This window comes from Balaenoptera physalus (assembly GCF_965194825.1).
Source record: "Balaenoptera physalus genome assembly, chromosome: 8".
Taxonomy (NCBI): domain Eukaryota; kingdom Metazoa; phylum Chordata; class Mammalia; order Artiodactyla; family Balaenopteridae; genus Balaenoptera; species Balaenoptera physalus.
The window spans coordinates 98,996,743-99,013,981 of NC_138887.1; the positions used below are offsets into that span (position 1 = coordinate 98,996,743).

The 17,239-nt window shown below is 36.6% G+C and overlaps 1 protein-coding gene across 1 annotated transcript in view; it reads right to left on the reverse strand.

Moving 5' to 3' along the window:
* Positions 1-17,239, reverse strand: part of GRM8 (glutamate metabotropic receptor 8) — a 794,802-nt gene that overhangs the window by 303,434 nt on the left and 474,129 nt on the right. Inside the window, exon 6 of the mRNA XM_082472362.1 lies at positions 4,190-4,390. Coding sequence (XP_082328488.1) covers positions 4,190-4,390 — 201 coding nt within the window. The remainder of the gene's footprint in view (positions 1-4,189; positions 4,391-17,239) is intronic.

Consider the following 17,239-nt stretch of genomic DNA (forward strand, 5'->3'; position numbering starts at 1 on the left):
GTTTTATCACATTGGTTAAAATTTATAGAATATTAATAATAGTGCTAATAGGACTAATCCACCTCTGTAATAGGAATAACTATAAATATATAACCAGTTATAGGCTGAGAGAGATGTGCTTATCATGTTAAACATTTATTCCATTTCTAGTTTGTTTTTGTACTTGTAACAGAAATGAGGGTTATATTTTAATCAAATGCTTTTACAGAATCTTATATTTGTCATTGTCTTATTTGACTTATTAGTGCATTTGTAATGCATTTCCTAATATTAAGCAGTATTTATTTCTTTTAGATAGCTTAAAGGTACTTTACGTGAAGAAATTTGCTTTAAAACCGTCTGCAGTGTTCAGAGACTCTCAAAATTGGATATTTGGAAAATTTGCAGTAAGTCCCTAAAATCAATAAGGTTTCTAAAGACAAGAAAGTGCTGATAAATTCCATCTCTATACCAGTCTCTGTAATCAGGCAAGTGTTTACGTATGTTTCTTAGAATATTGAGCAGTGAAATGGTTAGACCACTACCTCACTGTGAGTTTAGGAAAGCTGCTTCATTCAGGGAATTCAATCACAGCATGAAGGTTTGTTGGCATTAAATAATTCCAAAATTGATTCCTCTCTCAGATTCCCACAAATTCTATATGATTTTAACTGTGTCCTGTAGCCTAACAAAAATTCACCCACCTAGAGAAGCAAAGAGATTCAGAGACCACGGCATCACCCCTTTCTCAGGTTTTCACCTCTCTGCTCACTTTGTTTAAACTTTCCCCCTAAGTCAATGATAGAAGCTTCCTAAATGTCCCTTTCACCCACTGGGAGTGCCTCATGACAACTAACTTTGTAGTTACTTGATCCTTGCCACTGATAATTTGGAACAGGTCTGACATCCAACCTAAGTTTAGCTAATGAGATTCAAGTTTCCAAGAAGTTAGAACTGGGACCTAAAATACATATATGTTAATCTTAGCACATGTCCTGAACAAACAGCAACTAAATTCTAGAAATGTAGATGGTCTTCTGCTACCTACGCTGTGGACCTAGACGTAGAAAAAACCAATATAAAGAGAACCAAACAAAGCAGACAGAGGGATATTTGGATTTCTGAGTGGTTTTAGTACTTATAACCACTTCTTTTCTTACACCTTTCTATAGTCTGCCATGGGGTTTCTTGACACACCCTCATAAATCGTTCCTTTTAGCTTAAAGCAAGCTTAAGTTGGTTTCTGTTACCTACAGTCAAACAACCCTGATTAGTATGCCGCTGTGCCTATCCTGCCCTGCTCAACTACAGAGAAGTAAGGAGACATCTCTGCAATTCTGTCCAACACTTTTTCTTTATGATGCATAAGGTTCTCACGGCAACAGAAAAATCTTTGATTCTATACAAGATGTACAGTATTAATATTTTATTGCCTACAGACCACACCAGAGTAAGGAATTGACATTGTTGCTTAAGTACCTGAAAAATCTGAACTCTTCTTTATTTTATGTTTTTCTTTTGATAAATCTTTGCATTTAAAAAATTTATAGAAATAGCATTTTGTTCAAGTGGTAGAAATAAAAGTAATCCTAAAAGGCAGGCCCTTTGTTTCCCTCCGGCTTCCCAAGTAAAATTTTGTTAAATAACATTGCTTATTAGCTGCAAGAAAATTCATTGTCTCCTTAGAAATAGGTAAGTTTGCTTCTCTCATGTAATGAAACATACATTCCATTGAATGTCTCCTTATATTTTAGCTGCTTAGGAAGCTCAGAACTTAACGTAGTCCTTCATTCTGGTTACTAAATTTGTTTCTTCCCCCTTCAATGGTTTTGATGGTGTACTTCTACTTGAATAGCCCTATGTGCCTTTTTTTTTTATCAGAAACAGGCAAGGTATTAATAATAAATGAATACTAACAGTAAGCCAATAATGAAATCAAAAAATTGATAAACATCCTGAAAATTACTGAAAATCAAATTATATATCCCATGATAATCTGCTTATGCTCAGGTCCCTTACCCTATTATTATAACCGTACTATTATTACCAGCTATTGGAACACAGAAAAATTTCAAGCTATTTGCAAAATAAATCTCCAAGGAGTTCAGAGAGATTCTCTTTTAAGTTCATACACTAAAATTCATGTATTTTCCATGATCTTCATCCGGAGTGCACTTACTCTTGTATCAGACACAGTTCTATTATGCTTCAGTGGGTTCCTATTGCTTTCAAGATGAAGAACAAATCTTAAGAATGACCTGTAAGATATCTCATGATCTATCTGGTCCTGTCTAGTGCTTTATCCTTGTCTCTGACCCTCATCTCCAGATTCCAGCTGTCTCTAACTCCCTAGAATAGGGACATATTTCCCTATTATAAACTTTTAGTCCAACACACCTCTTCTTTCAATACTCATTGCAGATTATATAATTACACCTTTGTGTGTTTATTTGATTGATATCTAAGTTCCCCAAGAAACATGTCTGTTTTGACTCTTTTTACCAGTAATATATCTTTAGTACCTATCATAATGCTTACCACATTCTATGTGCTCAATAAATATCTCTTGACTAAGTTAATGAAATTTTATGTGTGTTTCTGTGTCCGTGGTAGATTGAAAGAAGCAAATTATGGAAGGGATCAGTCCAAAAAACAATCACAGCAACAGTAGTCTGATAATGTAGAAGGGGAAAAAAACTATAAAAAGTGGACAGAAGAACTCAAAAATCATTGGACTCTACAGGCAAATTGTCTTAATAATCGTTAGACATTATGACTTTTTCAGTAGTCTTTAACAGCATCATTATATTACAGTATAGCATAATAATTAAAGTCATTAAGGAAGGGGTAGGTCTATGGTTAAGAGCGAAATTGGTAATTCAACTTTCAAATACTTTAATCCAGTGTTTCTTTAAAAGACTTCCCTGTCTTCTGGGGATGAGCTTCAGTTAATGAAAAAATATATTCATTTGCATTCCTCTTCCCACTTCTTAACAATTTGGATAAATAAAGTGCTCCCCAACAGTCCATCACGTTAGGGTAAATAACGTATTGTATTGTAACACTTGTATTGTAACACTCCTCTTTTGCTCCATTTAATAATTGTAAGAAAATTATTTTCAAATTCCCCTTACTATTTATATTTTTAACAAAAGGAACTATGTTATATAATGTTTCACCAAAATTCTGGCGAAAAAGAGGATACTTTGTGTTGAATGTAAACCAAATTGTGTCTCACGTTGCCTGAACAAAGCAAAAGAAGAAGTTTCCACTTAAATTCTAAATTGAAGATGACCTTGTGCTTTTTTGAGAAAGGCTGGCAGCTGAGGTCACTGGAGTGTATTATGATGGACAGTGCAGCGCCGGGCGTCCTGCTCAGAGGCATGTCCATTGTGTGGATTACAGCCAAACAGAAAGAATTAGACAGCTCAGAGCATTCTATCATTTCATTTGAAAATAATGGTCAAAGTCATGGGCAGCAACCATTACAACTTTCATGAAAGAACAGCAGAATTCAATAGTTCCATCACTTGAGACAGGCAGTTTGGCTATTCTCAGCCGAACACTATGAATCCAGCGTATTCTGTACCAATTTCTTGTGACAGCTCACAGAAGCAGCATTTCTGCTTCTGCAGTAGGCAAATCTCATCTACACTTGATTGTATGTAGTTCTACCTTACACGATGTAGCTCATTGCTTCAAATTGACCCAATCATTGAAAGAAATACAATGAAAAACAAGATGCAGAAACTTAACACAGCACTCTTAGAATGTAAATATACAGCAACTCCAAATCATCCACTCTCCTCAAGTCATCTTACTGTTTAAAATGCTTAAAATAGGTTTCAAAACAAAATGTCTACAATTCCTTCTTTAATAACGGCATTAACAAAACATTTTCGAAGAAATCTAATCTGTTGCAGGGGTTCCAAATGAGTCTCCTAAGTTACTTCTGAAATAGTGATATTTTGATTGACAGAAGCTTATTTTTAACTTCTGCTTCTTTCAGGAGCAGATTAATGGTAGCACCAAAAAAGATATGTTTGAGATTTAAAAGCAGGTGGAAAAACTCACACTTCTGATTAAAAGGGGAACTGCTTCTAATCCTGTGCTTTCCACTCTGCTTGAGTATACTCTATATATAGGGAGAAAAAACACACCCTGTCACTTCTAAAGTATTTAGATTAAAAAAAAAAAAGTTGTGACTTACCGTTAAAATTTACAGCCCGAATATAACCAAGTAGTTCTTTCCCATCAATGGTACTCATTCGTGGGCAAAGGCCAACGTATCCAGGGCAGAGATCTTTGTGCATATTGTGCAGGGCATAAGCCATGGAATACACAGCATCAATTACAAATTGGACCTTTCCTTCCTGTTCGTAAGATGAATCCCGAGCAATTCGCTCCAGGCCTGTAAAAGAAAAGGGAAACCATCAACTGGGGTTAGATTTCACTAAAAATTTGGCATGAGGGCTAAGATTTTCATCATTTGAGGCACACATAAATGAGACAAAACTATTTGATTTTACTCCTGATTATTTTAGTCCTATACTTACTGAGTCAGGTTTTTAAACTGGGTATTGAATGTTTTATTGTGAAAGAACGGAAACTATTTCATTAGCAACAAAAAGATATAAAGTAAATAAAAGACATATAGTTTCATTATCTTCATTTCTACCTTATGAGCTCTCTGATACTGTACATGCTGGTAATTACCTAGCATTTTGGTAGTGATTTGATCTTTTAAGTAAAATGTGTAGACTGTTGTTCTTTTCATCCACTTCAGCTCCAAGGGCATCATTTAATAAGTGGCCCAAAGTAAGATCTCCTCCTCCACCCCACATCTGTCCTTGTTTAGAATGTGCTCTGTTTGGGAGCTCTTTTTGTAAATATTAAATGACAATATTTCCTTAAATGAACTGCTTATCTTTAGAAGAATCATTCAATTTATTTTCTTCTTGAACTCAACTTTTTACTTGTTTTTATTGTTTAATTTTTTCCAGCTTATTGATATATAATTGACATATAACACTGTGTAAGTTTAATAAATACAACACGGTGATTTAATATACATACATATTGTGAAATGATTACCTCCAAAAGGTTAGTTAACATATCCACCACCTCACATAGTGCCTTTTTTATTCCTTGTGGTGAGAACTTTTAAGATCCAATCGCTTAGAAACTTTCAAGTATACAACACTGTGTTGTTAACTATAGTCATCTTGCTGTACATTAGATAAAAGATGTACAGCTCTCAAAATGAATGTCATTCAGAATAATTGTACCTGTTTTTAGGTATATTTAGGGCTGAGAACTGGCATTGGAGATTACCTTTAGCTTGGCCTTTATCATTTAACATATAATAGAAACATAGAATTAAAAATGGAAGATAAAATTAATGTTAAAAGTTAGATAGTGTATAATTAGTTATAATCCAACATTCTCATTTTGAAGATGAAGAAACTCAGTTTGTGGAGGTGAAATTCACTTAGGACACACAAAGCAGACACAGGAACCACTGCCAGGTCTCAGATATTGAATTCCAATATTCTCTCAATCCCCAGGAAAATGGGGTAGATGGCAAGAATGCTGGACACACAAGAAAAAAAACGACAGATAGGACACTGAGGACTTATTGAGGAGATAGAAAAGGATCTATCATTTCCACATCCCCCCAAACCTTATACATCTGGTACCACTGGGAGAGACCAAAAGCAAGCAATTTAAATCTTCCCATAAATGTCAGTTAGTAAACTTTAATAAAAGTCTTTAAGTTCAACAAATATTTCCTTTCTTCACAAAAATGCATATTTCCTCTAAATTTAGAGACGTGAATTAAGATGGTTGTCTTATATTTGGGTTTTTACACTCTGACAAAACCAGTGACTTTCTTCTAGACAAATGGTAGTGTTCAATTCATTCATTTTTATTAATCAGATCATTGAACTTTTTTCCTCTGGTCTCAATCACTTGCTCCACTCAGACCCTTTAAATGCTGTTTGTTGGTGCTCTATTCCCTGCAGTCTTTTGTGATGCTAAATTCTGCTCCTCCCTTTCAACACACCTTTTCAGACTTTTTTGATGACTCAACATTCCATTCCCCAAGATTGAGTCCTCTTTTATTTTTCCCAACCTCAGAATCCATTCATTCTCAACTATTACTATTGCTAGGGTCTAGAAATAGAAACTGGAATCCAAAATTTTAGTTATAGAGTCTAAAACATTAGATCAACTTATAGTATCAATTTAATTCATTGTGGAATCTAGCTTTCTGGACTTTACTGTCATCTAACTTCCAACCCACATTTCCAATTGCATACCATATTTCTATTTAGTCTGCTTCCATATCAAACTCATAAGATCCAAAACCAGGCTATCATTGTAGGGAATCACATTATTATTTTCTTAAAACCTCCTATTGAGGATTTGGCAGGCTTAGGAACACAAAGAGAGAAGGCAGATCTAACAAAGAACCTCTCTGAGGTGCCAAAAGGTATACTGTCTCCTTCAACCTGCCTTAGTTGAGTGATCTAAGCTAAGATCCATGCAGATATGGGGGTACTGTCCTCTCCCTATCTCTGTGTCCTAGGACAGTACTGTGTGTGTTCAGAATATCACCAAGTAACCTATGAAAGCAGCCCTTTCAGCTTTCCATAGTTTTAACCACAAAATAGACAATTCATAAATAAATACTGATGAATGGTCACAGAAACCAACAATATTCAGTTATATCTTTAAAGACCTTATCTGGTGACAAATGGCTCTGGTTAGTCCAGGACTGAGGAGTTTCTCAGGATGTAGGATCACAACCTGGACAGTCCTGGGCAGACCAGCATGGTTGCTTATGAAAAAGGAGGCAAATGATGAGGGAAATTTAATGATAAAAGGCTGAAATAACTACACTGAGGGTAGGTCCCTAGGTCTATATGGAGAGATCCTTGTGTTTCATTTATTTTGCATCACTGAACTTGATAACTGAAAAGGAAGACTAGGCATCCCAGAGCAGTTGTTCCCATCTTAGTTATCTTCTTAAGTACAGATTCTGCAGTGCCATCCAGACTTAATGAATCAGAATCTCCCAACTTGAGGACATGAATAATCTGTAATTTCAAAACATAGATATCTAAGTGTCTTAGTCAGTTTGGGCTACTATAACAAAGTACCACAGACTGGGTGGCTGGTAAACAACAGGAATTTATTTCTCAGAGCTCTGAGTCTGGACTTCCAGGCTCAGGATGCCAGCATGGACAGGTTCTGGTGAAGCCTCTCTTCTGGGTTGCAGGTGGCTGTTTTCTTACATCCTCAATATGGCAGAAAGCAGAGAGGAAGCAAGCTCTCTTATGACTCTTAGAAGGGCACTAATCCTATTCATGAGGGCTCTACCCTCAAGATGGTATCTGATCCTAATTACCTCCCAAAGGCCCACCTCTAATACCGTCACATTAGGGGGTAGGGTTTTAACATAGGAACATGGTGGGGGAGGGAACACAAGCATTCAGTCTATAGCTGAATATATATATATATATAGTCATATTCCAGGTTATGTTGATTGTATTGCTGCTCTGTAAACTCTTCTGCTGTGTGCTCACATGCAAACACACACACACACACACACACACACACACACACACACTTTAAAGAAAAAAGAGGAATTCCATGTCTCCATTACTAAAGGAGTATGGTCAGCAGGCATAGGATTGGCAGAAAATGCCAAAGCCAAATTGATTCAAAGAAAGTAATGACCATGAGAACTTAAGGCATTTGGAAATTTTCCACAATCCATGGGATATATGGAAGAGCTAGATGTGTATGAATATTTTATATTTTTAAATTTACTCTATCCCCAAATGTTCTGAATTTAACATACTAGGATTTTATTTTAATGCTACTACAACCTCCTACAAGTCTGTAAGATATTTCTGAGCATTCAATAATTGAGATAAAGTTATAAACAACAGTTTCCTGATATACTTTTAATATGGATACCCCAACTTAACAGACATACTCTTCCTTAGATTCCCCCCAATATTTTTCCACCTTCATGTGTAATGGATTTATATTAATTCTGAAACACCACACCATCTTATTAAAGGAAAATATTTAAATTTTCACTAGTTAAAATATTTATTTCCTTGACTAGTTATAAACTCCAATTAGTGTGAGTAAAGATTAAATATATACAACTTTGTTTTTTTTTCTTTTAAAGTAAATGTTCATAAGGCTCTCTAGTAACTATTGCCACACAAGTCAATGGACACTATAAGATATTTTTCATAAATCAATGTATGTACATGGTGACAAACTAAAAGACTGATCACTATTACCATTTCTAAATTTAAAAGGAAATTATCTGATTTCTTTTCAGGCTGTTTAGACAAGGTATTTCTCTATTCCCTAAAACTTCAAACTCATAATGACACTTAAGATTTTACAAGATCTAGAGTTTGCCCCTCACTTCCTATATCTGCCTTTCTTGATCATCTAAGAGAATAATGTAGGAAGCTGACAGTGACTCATCAACTTAATTGCCTGTAAAATCTCATTATGCTATCGTTTCTAAAGTTAGCGTTAATGTATTGCTACAAAGTGCTAAACATTGTTAAAGGCTGTATGTCAGCCATCCATTTAAAACACTGATTGTAAAGTTGTGATGTGTTTTAGTGTATAGCTTGAAATTAACAACATATAGCTAAGAGTTTGTGTGGTGGGAGATGAAGTCAGCCTCATAAATTTTATAGCAAGATAGTTTTATGTTTTCATTAATGAAATCGAAAACCCTGACAGTATCTCTGTCCCTGGAACACACAGTAAATTCTTATTGGTCGGAGGTCTGGGCAAGATGGCGGAAGAGTAAGATGCGGAGATCACCTTCCTTCCCACAGATACATTAGAAATACATCTGCACACGGAACTGCTCCTACAGAACACCCACTGAATGCTGGCAGAAGACGTCAGACCTCCCAAAAGCTTTATTTTATTTTATTTTATTTTATCCTCTTTCTTTCTTTCTTTCTAATTTTTCCTCCCTTTTATTCTGAGCCGTGTGGATGAAAGGCTCTTGGTGCTCCAGCCAGGCATCACGGCTGTGCCTCTGAGGTGGGAGAGCCAACTTCAGGACACTGGTCCACAAGAGACCTCCCACCTCCACGTAATACCAAACGGCGAAAATCTCTCAGAGATCTCCATCTCAACATCAAGACCCAGCTTCGCTCAATGACCAGCAAGCTACAGTGCTGGACACCCTATGCCAAACAACTAGCAAGACAGGAACACAGCCCCATCCATTAGCAGAGAGGCTGCCTAAAATCATAATAAGGCCACAGACACCCCAAAACACACCACCAGACGTGGACGTGCCCACCAGAAAGCCAAGATCCAGCCTCATCCACCAGAACACAGGCACTAGTCCCCTCCACCAGGAAGCCTACACAACCCACTGAACCAACCTTAGCCACTGGGGACAGATACCAAAAACAACGGGAACTACAAACCTGCAGGCTGTGAGAAGGAGACCTCAAACACAGTAAGAGAAGCAAAATGAGAAGACAGAAAAACACACAGCAGATGAAGGAGCAGGGTCAAAACACACCAGACCTAACAAATGAAGAGGAAATAGGCAGTCTACCTAAAAAAGAATTCAGAATAATGATAGTAAAGATGATCCAAAATCTTGGAAATAGTATGGAGAAAATACAAGAAACGTTTAACAAGGACCTAGAAGAACTAAAGAGCAAACAAACAATGATGAACAACACAATAAATGAAATTAAAAATACTCTAGACGGGATCAATAGCAGAATAACTGAGGCAGAAGAACGGATAAGTGACCTGGAAGATAAAAGAGTGGAAATAACTACTGCAGAGCAGAATAAAGAAAAAAGAATGAAAAGAACTGAGGACAGTCTCAGAGACCTCTGGGACAACATTAAACACACCAACATTCGAATTATAGGGGTCCCAGAAGAAGAAGAGAAAAAGAAAGGGACTGAGAAAATATTTGAAGAGATTATAGTTGAAAACTTCCCTAATATGGGAAAGGAAATAGTTAATCAAGTCCTGGAAGCACAGAGAGTCCCATACAGGATAAATCCAAGGAGAAACATGCCAAGACACACATTAATCAAACTATCAAAAATTAAATATAAAGAAAACATATTAAAAGCAGCAAGGGAAAAACAACAAATAACACACAAGGCAATCCCCATAAGGTTAACAACTGATCTTTCAGCAGAAACTCTGCAAGCCAGAAGGGAATGGCAGGATATACTTAAAGTGATGAAGGAGAAAAACCTACAACCAAGATTACTCTATCCAGCAAGGATCTCATTCAGATTTGATGGAGAAATTAAAACCTTTACAGACAAGCGAAAGCTGAGAGAGTTCAGCACCACCAAACCAGCTTTACAACAAATGCTAAAGGAACTTCTCTAGGCAAGAAACACAAGAGAAGGAAAACACCTATAATAACAAACCCAAAACATTTAAGAAAATGGGAATAGGAACATACATATCGATAATTACCTTAAATGTAAATGGATTAAATGCTCCCACCAAAAGACACAGACTGGCTGAATGGATACAAAAACAAGACCCATATATATGCTGTCTACAAGAGACCCACTTCAGACCTACGGACACATACAGACTGAAAGTGAGGGGATGGAAAAAGATATTCCATGCAAATGGACATCAAAAGAAAGCTGGAGTAGCAATTCTCATATCAGACAAAATAGACTTTAAAATAAAGACTATTATAAGAGACAAAGAAGGACACTATATAATGATCAAGGGATTGATCCAAGAAGAAGGTATAAAAATTGTAAATATTTATGCACCCAACATAGGAGCACCTCAATACATAAGGCAAATACTAACAGCCATAAAAGGAGAAATCGACAGTAACACAATCATAGTAGGGGACTTGAACACCCCACTTTCACCAATGGACAGATCATCCAAAATGAAAATAAATAAGGAAACACAAGCTTTAAATGATACATTAAACAAGATGGACTTAATTGATATTTATAGGACATTCCACCCAAAAACAACAGAATACACATTTTTCTCAAGTGCTCATGGAACATTCTCCAGGATAGATCATATCTTGGGTCACAAATCAAGCCTTGGTAAATTTAAGAAAATTGAAATTGTATCAAGTATCTTTTCCGACCACAACGCTATGAGACTAGATATCAATTACAGGAAAAGATCTGTAAAAAATACAAACATGGAGGCTACACAATACACTACTTAATAACGAAGTGATCACTGAAGAAATCAAAGGGGAAATCAAAAAAAAACCGAGAAACAAATGACAATGGAGACACGATGACCCAAAACCTATGGGATGCAGCAAAAGCAGTTCTAAGAGGGAAGTTTACAGCAATACAAGCCTACATCGAGAAACAGGAAACATCTCGAATAAACAACTTAACCTTGCACCTAAAGCAATTAGAGAAAGAAGAACAAAAAAACCCCAAAGCTAGCAGAAGGAAAGAAATCATAAAGATCAGATCAGAAATAAATGAAAAAGAAATTAAGGAAACAATAGCAAAGGGCAACAGAACTAAAAGCTGGTTCTTTGAGAAGATAAACAAAAGTGATAAACCATTAGCCAGACTCATCAAGAGAAAAGGGAGAAGACTCAAATCAATAGAATTAGAAATGAAAAAGGAGAAGTAACCACTGACACTGCAGAAATAAAAACGATCACGAGAGATTACTACAAGCAACTCTATGCCAATAAAATGGACAACCTGGAAGAAATGGACAGATTCTTAGAAATGCACAACCTGCCGAGACTGAACCAGGAAGAAATAGAAAATATGAACAGACCAATCACAAGCACTGAAATTGAAACTGTGATTAAAAATCTTCCAACAAACAAAAGCCCATGACCAGATGGCTTCACAAGCGAATTCTATCAAACATTTAGAGGAGAGCTAACACCTATCCTTCTCAAACTCTTCCAAAATATTGCAGAGGGAGGAACACTCCCCAAATCATTCAACGAGGGCACCATCACCCTGATACCAAAACCAGACAAAGATGTCAAAAAGAAAGAAAACTACAGGCCAATATCACTGATGAACATAGATGCAAAAATCCTCAACAAAACACTAGCAAACAGAATCCAACAGCACATTAAAAGGGTCATACACCATGATCAAGTGGGGTTTATTCCAGGAATGCAAGGATTCTTCAATATACGCAAATCAATCAACGTGATACATCATATTAACAAATTGAAGGAGAAAAACCATATGATCATCTCAATAGATGCAGAGAAAGCTTTTGACAAAATTCAACACCCATTTATGATAAAAGCCCTGCAGAAAGTAGGCATAGAGGGAACTTTCCTCAACATAATAAAGGCCATATATGACAAACCCACAGCCAACATTGTCCTCAATGGTGAAAAACTGAAACCATTTCCACTAAGATCAGGAACAAGACAAGGTTGCCCACTCTCACCACTATTATTCAACATAGTTTTGGAAGTGTTAGCCACAGCAATCAGAGAAGAAAAAGAAATAAAAGGAATCCAAATTGGAAAAGAAGAAGTAAAGCTGTCACTGTTTGCAGATGACATGATACTATACATAGAGAATCCTAAAGATGCTACCAGAAAACTACTAGAGCTAATCAATGAATTTGGTAAAGTAGCAGGATACAAAATTCATGCACAGAAATCTCTTGCGTTTCTATACACTAACGATGAAATATCTGAAAGTGAAATTAAGAAAACACTCCCGATTACCACTGCAACAAAAAGAATAAAATATCTAGGAATAAACCTACCTAAGGAGACAAAAGACCTGTATGCAGAAAATTATAAGACACTGATGAAAGAAATCAAAGATGATACAAATAGATGGAGAAATATACCATGTTCTTGGATTGGAAGAATCAACATTGTGAAAATGACTCTACTACCCAAAGCAATCTACAGATTCAATGCAATCCCTATCAAACTACCACTGGCATTTTTCACAGAACTAGAACAAAAAATTTCACAATTTATATGGAAACACAAAAGACCCCGATTAGCCAAAGCAATCTTGAGAACGAAAAATGGAGCTGGAGGAATCAGGCTCCCTGACTTCAGTCTATATTACAAAGCTACAGTAATCAAGACAGTTTGGTACTGGCACAAAAACAGAAACATAGATCAATGGAACAGGATAGAAAGCCCAGAGATAAACCCACGCACATATGGTCACCTTATCTTTGATAAAGGAGGCAAGCATATACAGTGGAGAAAAGACAGCCTCTTCAATAAGTGGTGCTGGGAAAATTGGACAGATACATGTAAAAGTATGAAATTAGAACACTCCCTGACACCATGCACAAAAATAAACTCAAAATGGATTAAAGACCTAAGTGTAAGGCCAGAGACTATCAAACTCTTAGAGGAAAACATAGGCAGAACACTGTATGACATACATCACAGCAAGATCCTTTTTGACCCAGCTCCTAGAGAAATGGAAATAAGAACACAAATAAACAAATGGGACCTAATGAAACTTAAAAGCTTTTACACAGCAAAGGAAACCATAAACAAGACCAAAAGACAACCCTCAGAATGGGAGAAAATACTTGCAAATGAAGCAACTGACAAAGGATTAATCTCCAAGATTTACAAGCAGCTCATGCAGCTCAATAACAAAAAAACAAACAACCCAATCCAAAAATGGGCAGAAGACCTAAATAGACATTTCTCCAAGGAAGATATACAGATTGCCAATGGACACATGAAAGAATGCTCAACATCATTAATCATTAGAGAAAGGCAAATCAAAACTACAATGAGATATCATCTCACACTGGTCAGAATGGCCATCATCAAAAAATCTACAAACAATAAATGCTGGAGAGGGTGTGGAGAAAAGGGAACCCTCTTGCACTGTTGGTGGGAATGTGAATTGATACAGCCACTGTGGAGAACAGTATGGAGTTTCCTTAAAAAACTAAAAATAGAACTACCATACGACCCAGCAATCCCACTACTGGGCATATACCCTGAGAAAACCATAATTCAAAAACAGTCATGTACCAAAATGTTCATTGCAGCTCTATTTACAATAGCCAGGACATGGAAGCAACCTAAGTGTCCATCGACAGATGAATGGATAAAGAAGATGTGGCACATATATACAATGGAATATTACTCAGCCATAAAAAGAAATGAAATGGAGGTATTTGTAGTGAGGTGGATGGAGTTGGAGTCTGTCATACAGAGTGAAGCAAGTCAGAAAGAGAAAAACAAATACAGTATGGTAACACATATATATGGAATCTAAGGAAAAAAAAAAAGGCCATGAAGAACCTAGTGGCAAGACGGGAATAAAGACACAGACCTACTAGAGAATGGACTTTAGGATATGGGGAGGGGGAGGGGTAAGATGTGACAGGGTGAGAGAGTGGCATGGACATATATACACTACCAAATGTAAAACAGACAGCTAGTGGGAAGCAGCCGCATAGCACAGGGAGATCAGCTCGGTGCTTTGTGACCACCTAGAGGGGTGGGGTAGGGAGGGTGGGAGGGAGGGAGACAAAAGAGGGAAGAGATATGGGAACATATGTATATGTATAATAGATTCACTTTGTTATAAAGCAGAAACTAACACACCATTGTAAAGCAATTATAGTCCAATAAAGATGTTTAAAAAAAAAAAAAATTCTTACTGGTCCGAACAATACCACATGGACCTCAGTTAACGTCTTTTGCACATCAGGGTGTATCTTTTTTGGTTTTGTTCCTTCTTAGTGAAAAGCAAATCTCCTCAAGTTTGCAAAGTGCTGTATATATTATAATGTGAGTTCCTCAGATGAACCTGACATGAATTTTAAATTCTGTGACTGACACATAGTTTTTGAGCTTTGCTTTCTAAGAATTTCTCATTTCTCAGAAGATAGCTTAGTTTTGTAAACTGAGATACTAGGGGCTATTTTCCTTTTCCTGAAATTATTATAAAACTCATAATGTTACTGCAGTGATGATCTAATAAACAGTGGTCAATTCAGTGGGAAAAAAATGTAAGTCAAATTAGTCCTTTTATTCCCAGGAAAGCAAACATCCAATTGGCTGAATTTTTTACTATAGTCTTACCAGGTAGTAGAAATAATTCCACACTCTAAATTTGTAAGTTAAAAATGATTTCTTTATTTAGCTCCTCCCTGACTTTTTCTTAAGCATGTAGCAAGTATTTTAAATAATTAAATCATTTTCTTGCAGTTGCTGTGAGGAGGATGGTAAGAGGGAAGAAAAGAATTTGTCAGCTGCTATGAATAAACACATTTATGCATACAGGACCAAATTTAAAAGTCATTCTGAATTCCACAAAAACTCCATTTGCCTTACTCCTTGATACACCAGAGATGAGACCGTCACACTCTACATTGAGCTTTCCCGATACCGCACATGTACGTGGTGACGCAGAGTGGGTAATTCTTAAATCCGTGAGAATGATGCCAAGAACTGCACTTCACACTAAAAAGTAATCGCTATCAGGTTAGCAAACATAAGTCATCTTATACTGAATTTAAACTGGTTTGGTTTCAAGGACACAATAGAGGGAGGATGGGAAAGAAGGATTAGCGTGTTCAGTTATTCAGGAATATCTCCTAGGCACTAGGATACGCAAAGGAAATGTGTGCACCTCCCAAACCGCAGAGGGATGAAAACAGGGACCCTGTAAGGCAGAAGGACAGACTGAGTAAAGGAGGCTGCCGGCACAGGAGAAGAGGACGGGCCAGTCAGACAGACCTGCATTCAAGTCCCAGTCGCACAACTCAACAGGCCTGGGACACTTTCCTGAACCTCACCAAGCCTAGGTCTTCAACTGGAAAGGTTGCCCACAGGGACTTCCAAGACAGGGTCCCCATCTCTCCAGCCTCAACTGCTGGTACCACCCTACCTCTCTCTTCTCCACTTTCAGGTCCTTGAATATAACCTGAGATCTTCAAACCATGGGACTTCACTTAGATGTTCACTCTGTAACTTTCTTCACTGCTTCCCAGAGGTCTCCTGCTCAACCTCCAAGCTTCAGGTAAGATGTCAACTCAAATTAGGCTGCAGTAGTGATAGTTAATCATTTTATTTTTGATTTAACAGCTCAGATCAGGTCAAAGAGCATCTTAAATGCTAGGTTTAAGTACTAAATATTGTTTGGTTGGAAACAGAGAGCCAATACTGGTATTTAAAATTATTTCTGGGAATTAATGTGTAAAGTAAATTGAAACAAACATAAGTTGAAGGTAGAGATACAGGTTGGGAGGCAGGGCAGCAATAGGTTGAAACAGTGGAAAAGAAAAAGAATGAGAGAAAATATATTTCAGATGTCAAATTAACAGTCTTTGGATACCTAATTAAATATGAGAGTAGGAGTTGGAGGTAATCAACAACTCAGGAGTTTTGAGGATAGGTAGTAGAATATTGGCACCATTAACAGAATTTGGAAAATCAGGTGAACAGAAAGGTTCCATTTATGGCAGTTAAAAAGACTGATTTTTAAGATTCTATAGTATTGTATCCTCTAACAAAATATAAACTTTATATAAATTTGTTGAGTTATTTAAAGAATAAAGGTCCAAATGTTTAGAGTAATCATATAACAGTGATATGGTTGATTATTTATTTATAACACTGCAATAATTTATGCCACCTTGGAGTGAAATACCTTATGCGGTACTGCCTTAAGACCAATGGTTTGAGAATTCAAAGACCTGCGTGCCAGTTCTAACACAGTGACCAACCGACTTTGTGTCCTTGGTCAAGTCGTGCTCTCTGGCATTTATTTACTTCTCAGTAGGAATTAGAGGGCTGAACAAGATGATCAATCAGGGTCCCTTCAGTTCTAAAATTCTAGATTCTAGGGCAGCTTCTTTTATTTGTTTCCTTCTTACACTTTCTAAGATCACTTGAAGATTGCATTAGGGTGTGACTGAACAAATACCACTAAACTCAATTCTCCAAAACAGTTAGGACTATCCAGTAACCAAGACCTGGAAATTCTGCATTAACAACAACAAAAAAAGAAAACAAAAACCAAATGTCAGCCTGGATTTTTCTTCTTGAATGCTCAGACTGATTAACTGAGTCACTACATTTTCATTACTCTTAGACTTGAGCTATATATTGAATCTGGTTCCTCACAAAGGAGAAATGTTTTCATTTATCTTTTTATTTTGATCCAATGGTTAAAAGAATCATTTATGGAAAATCAATTATGAAGCCATGAAAGGGAAG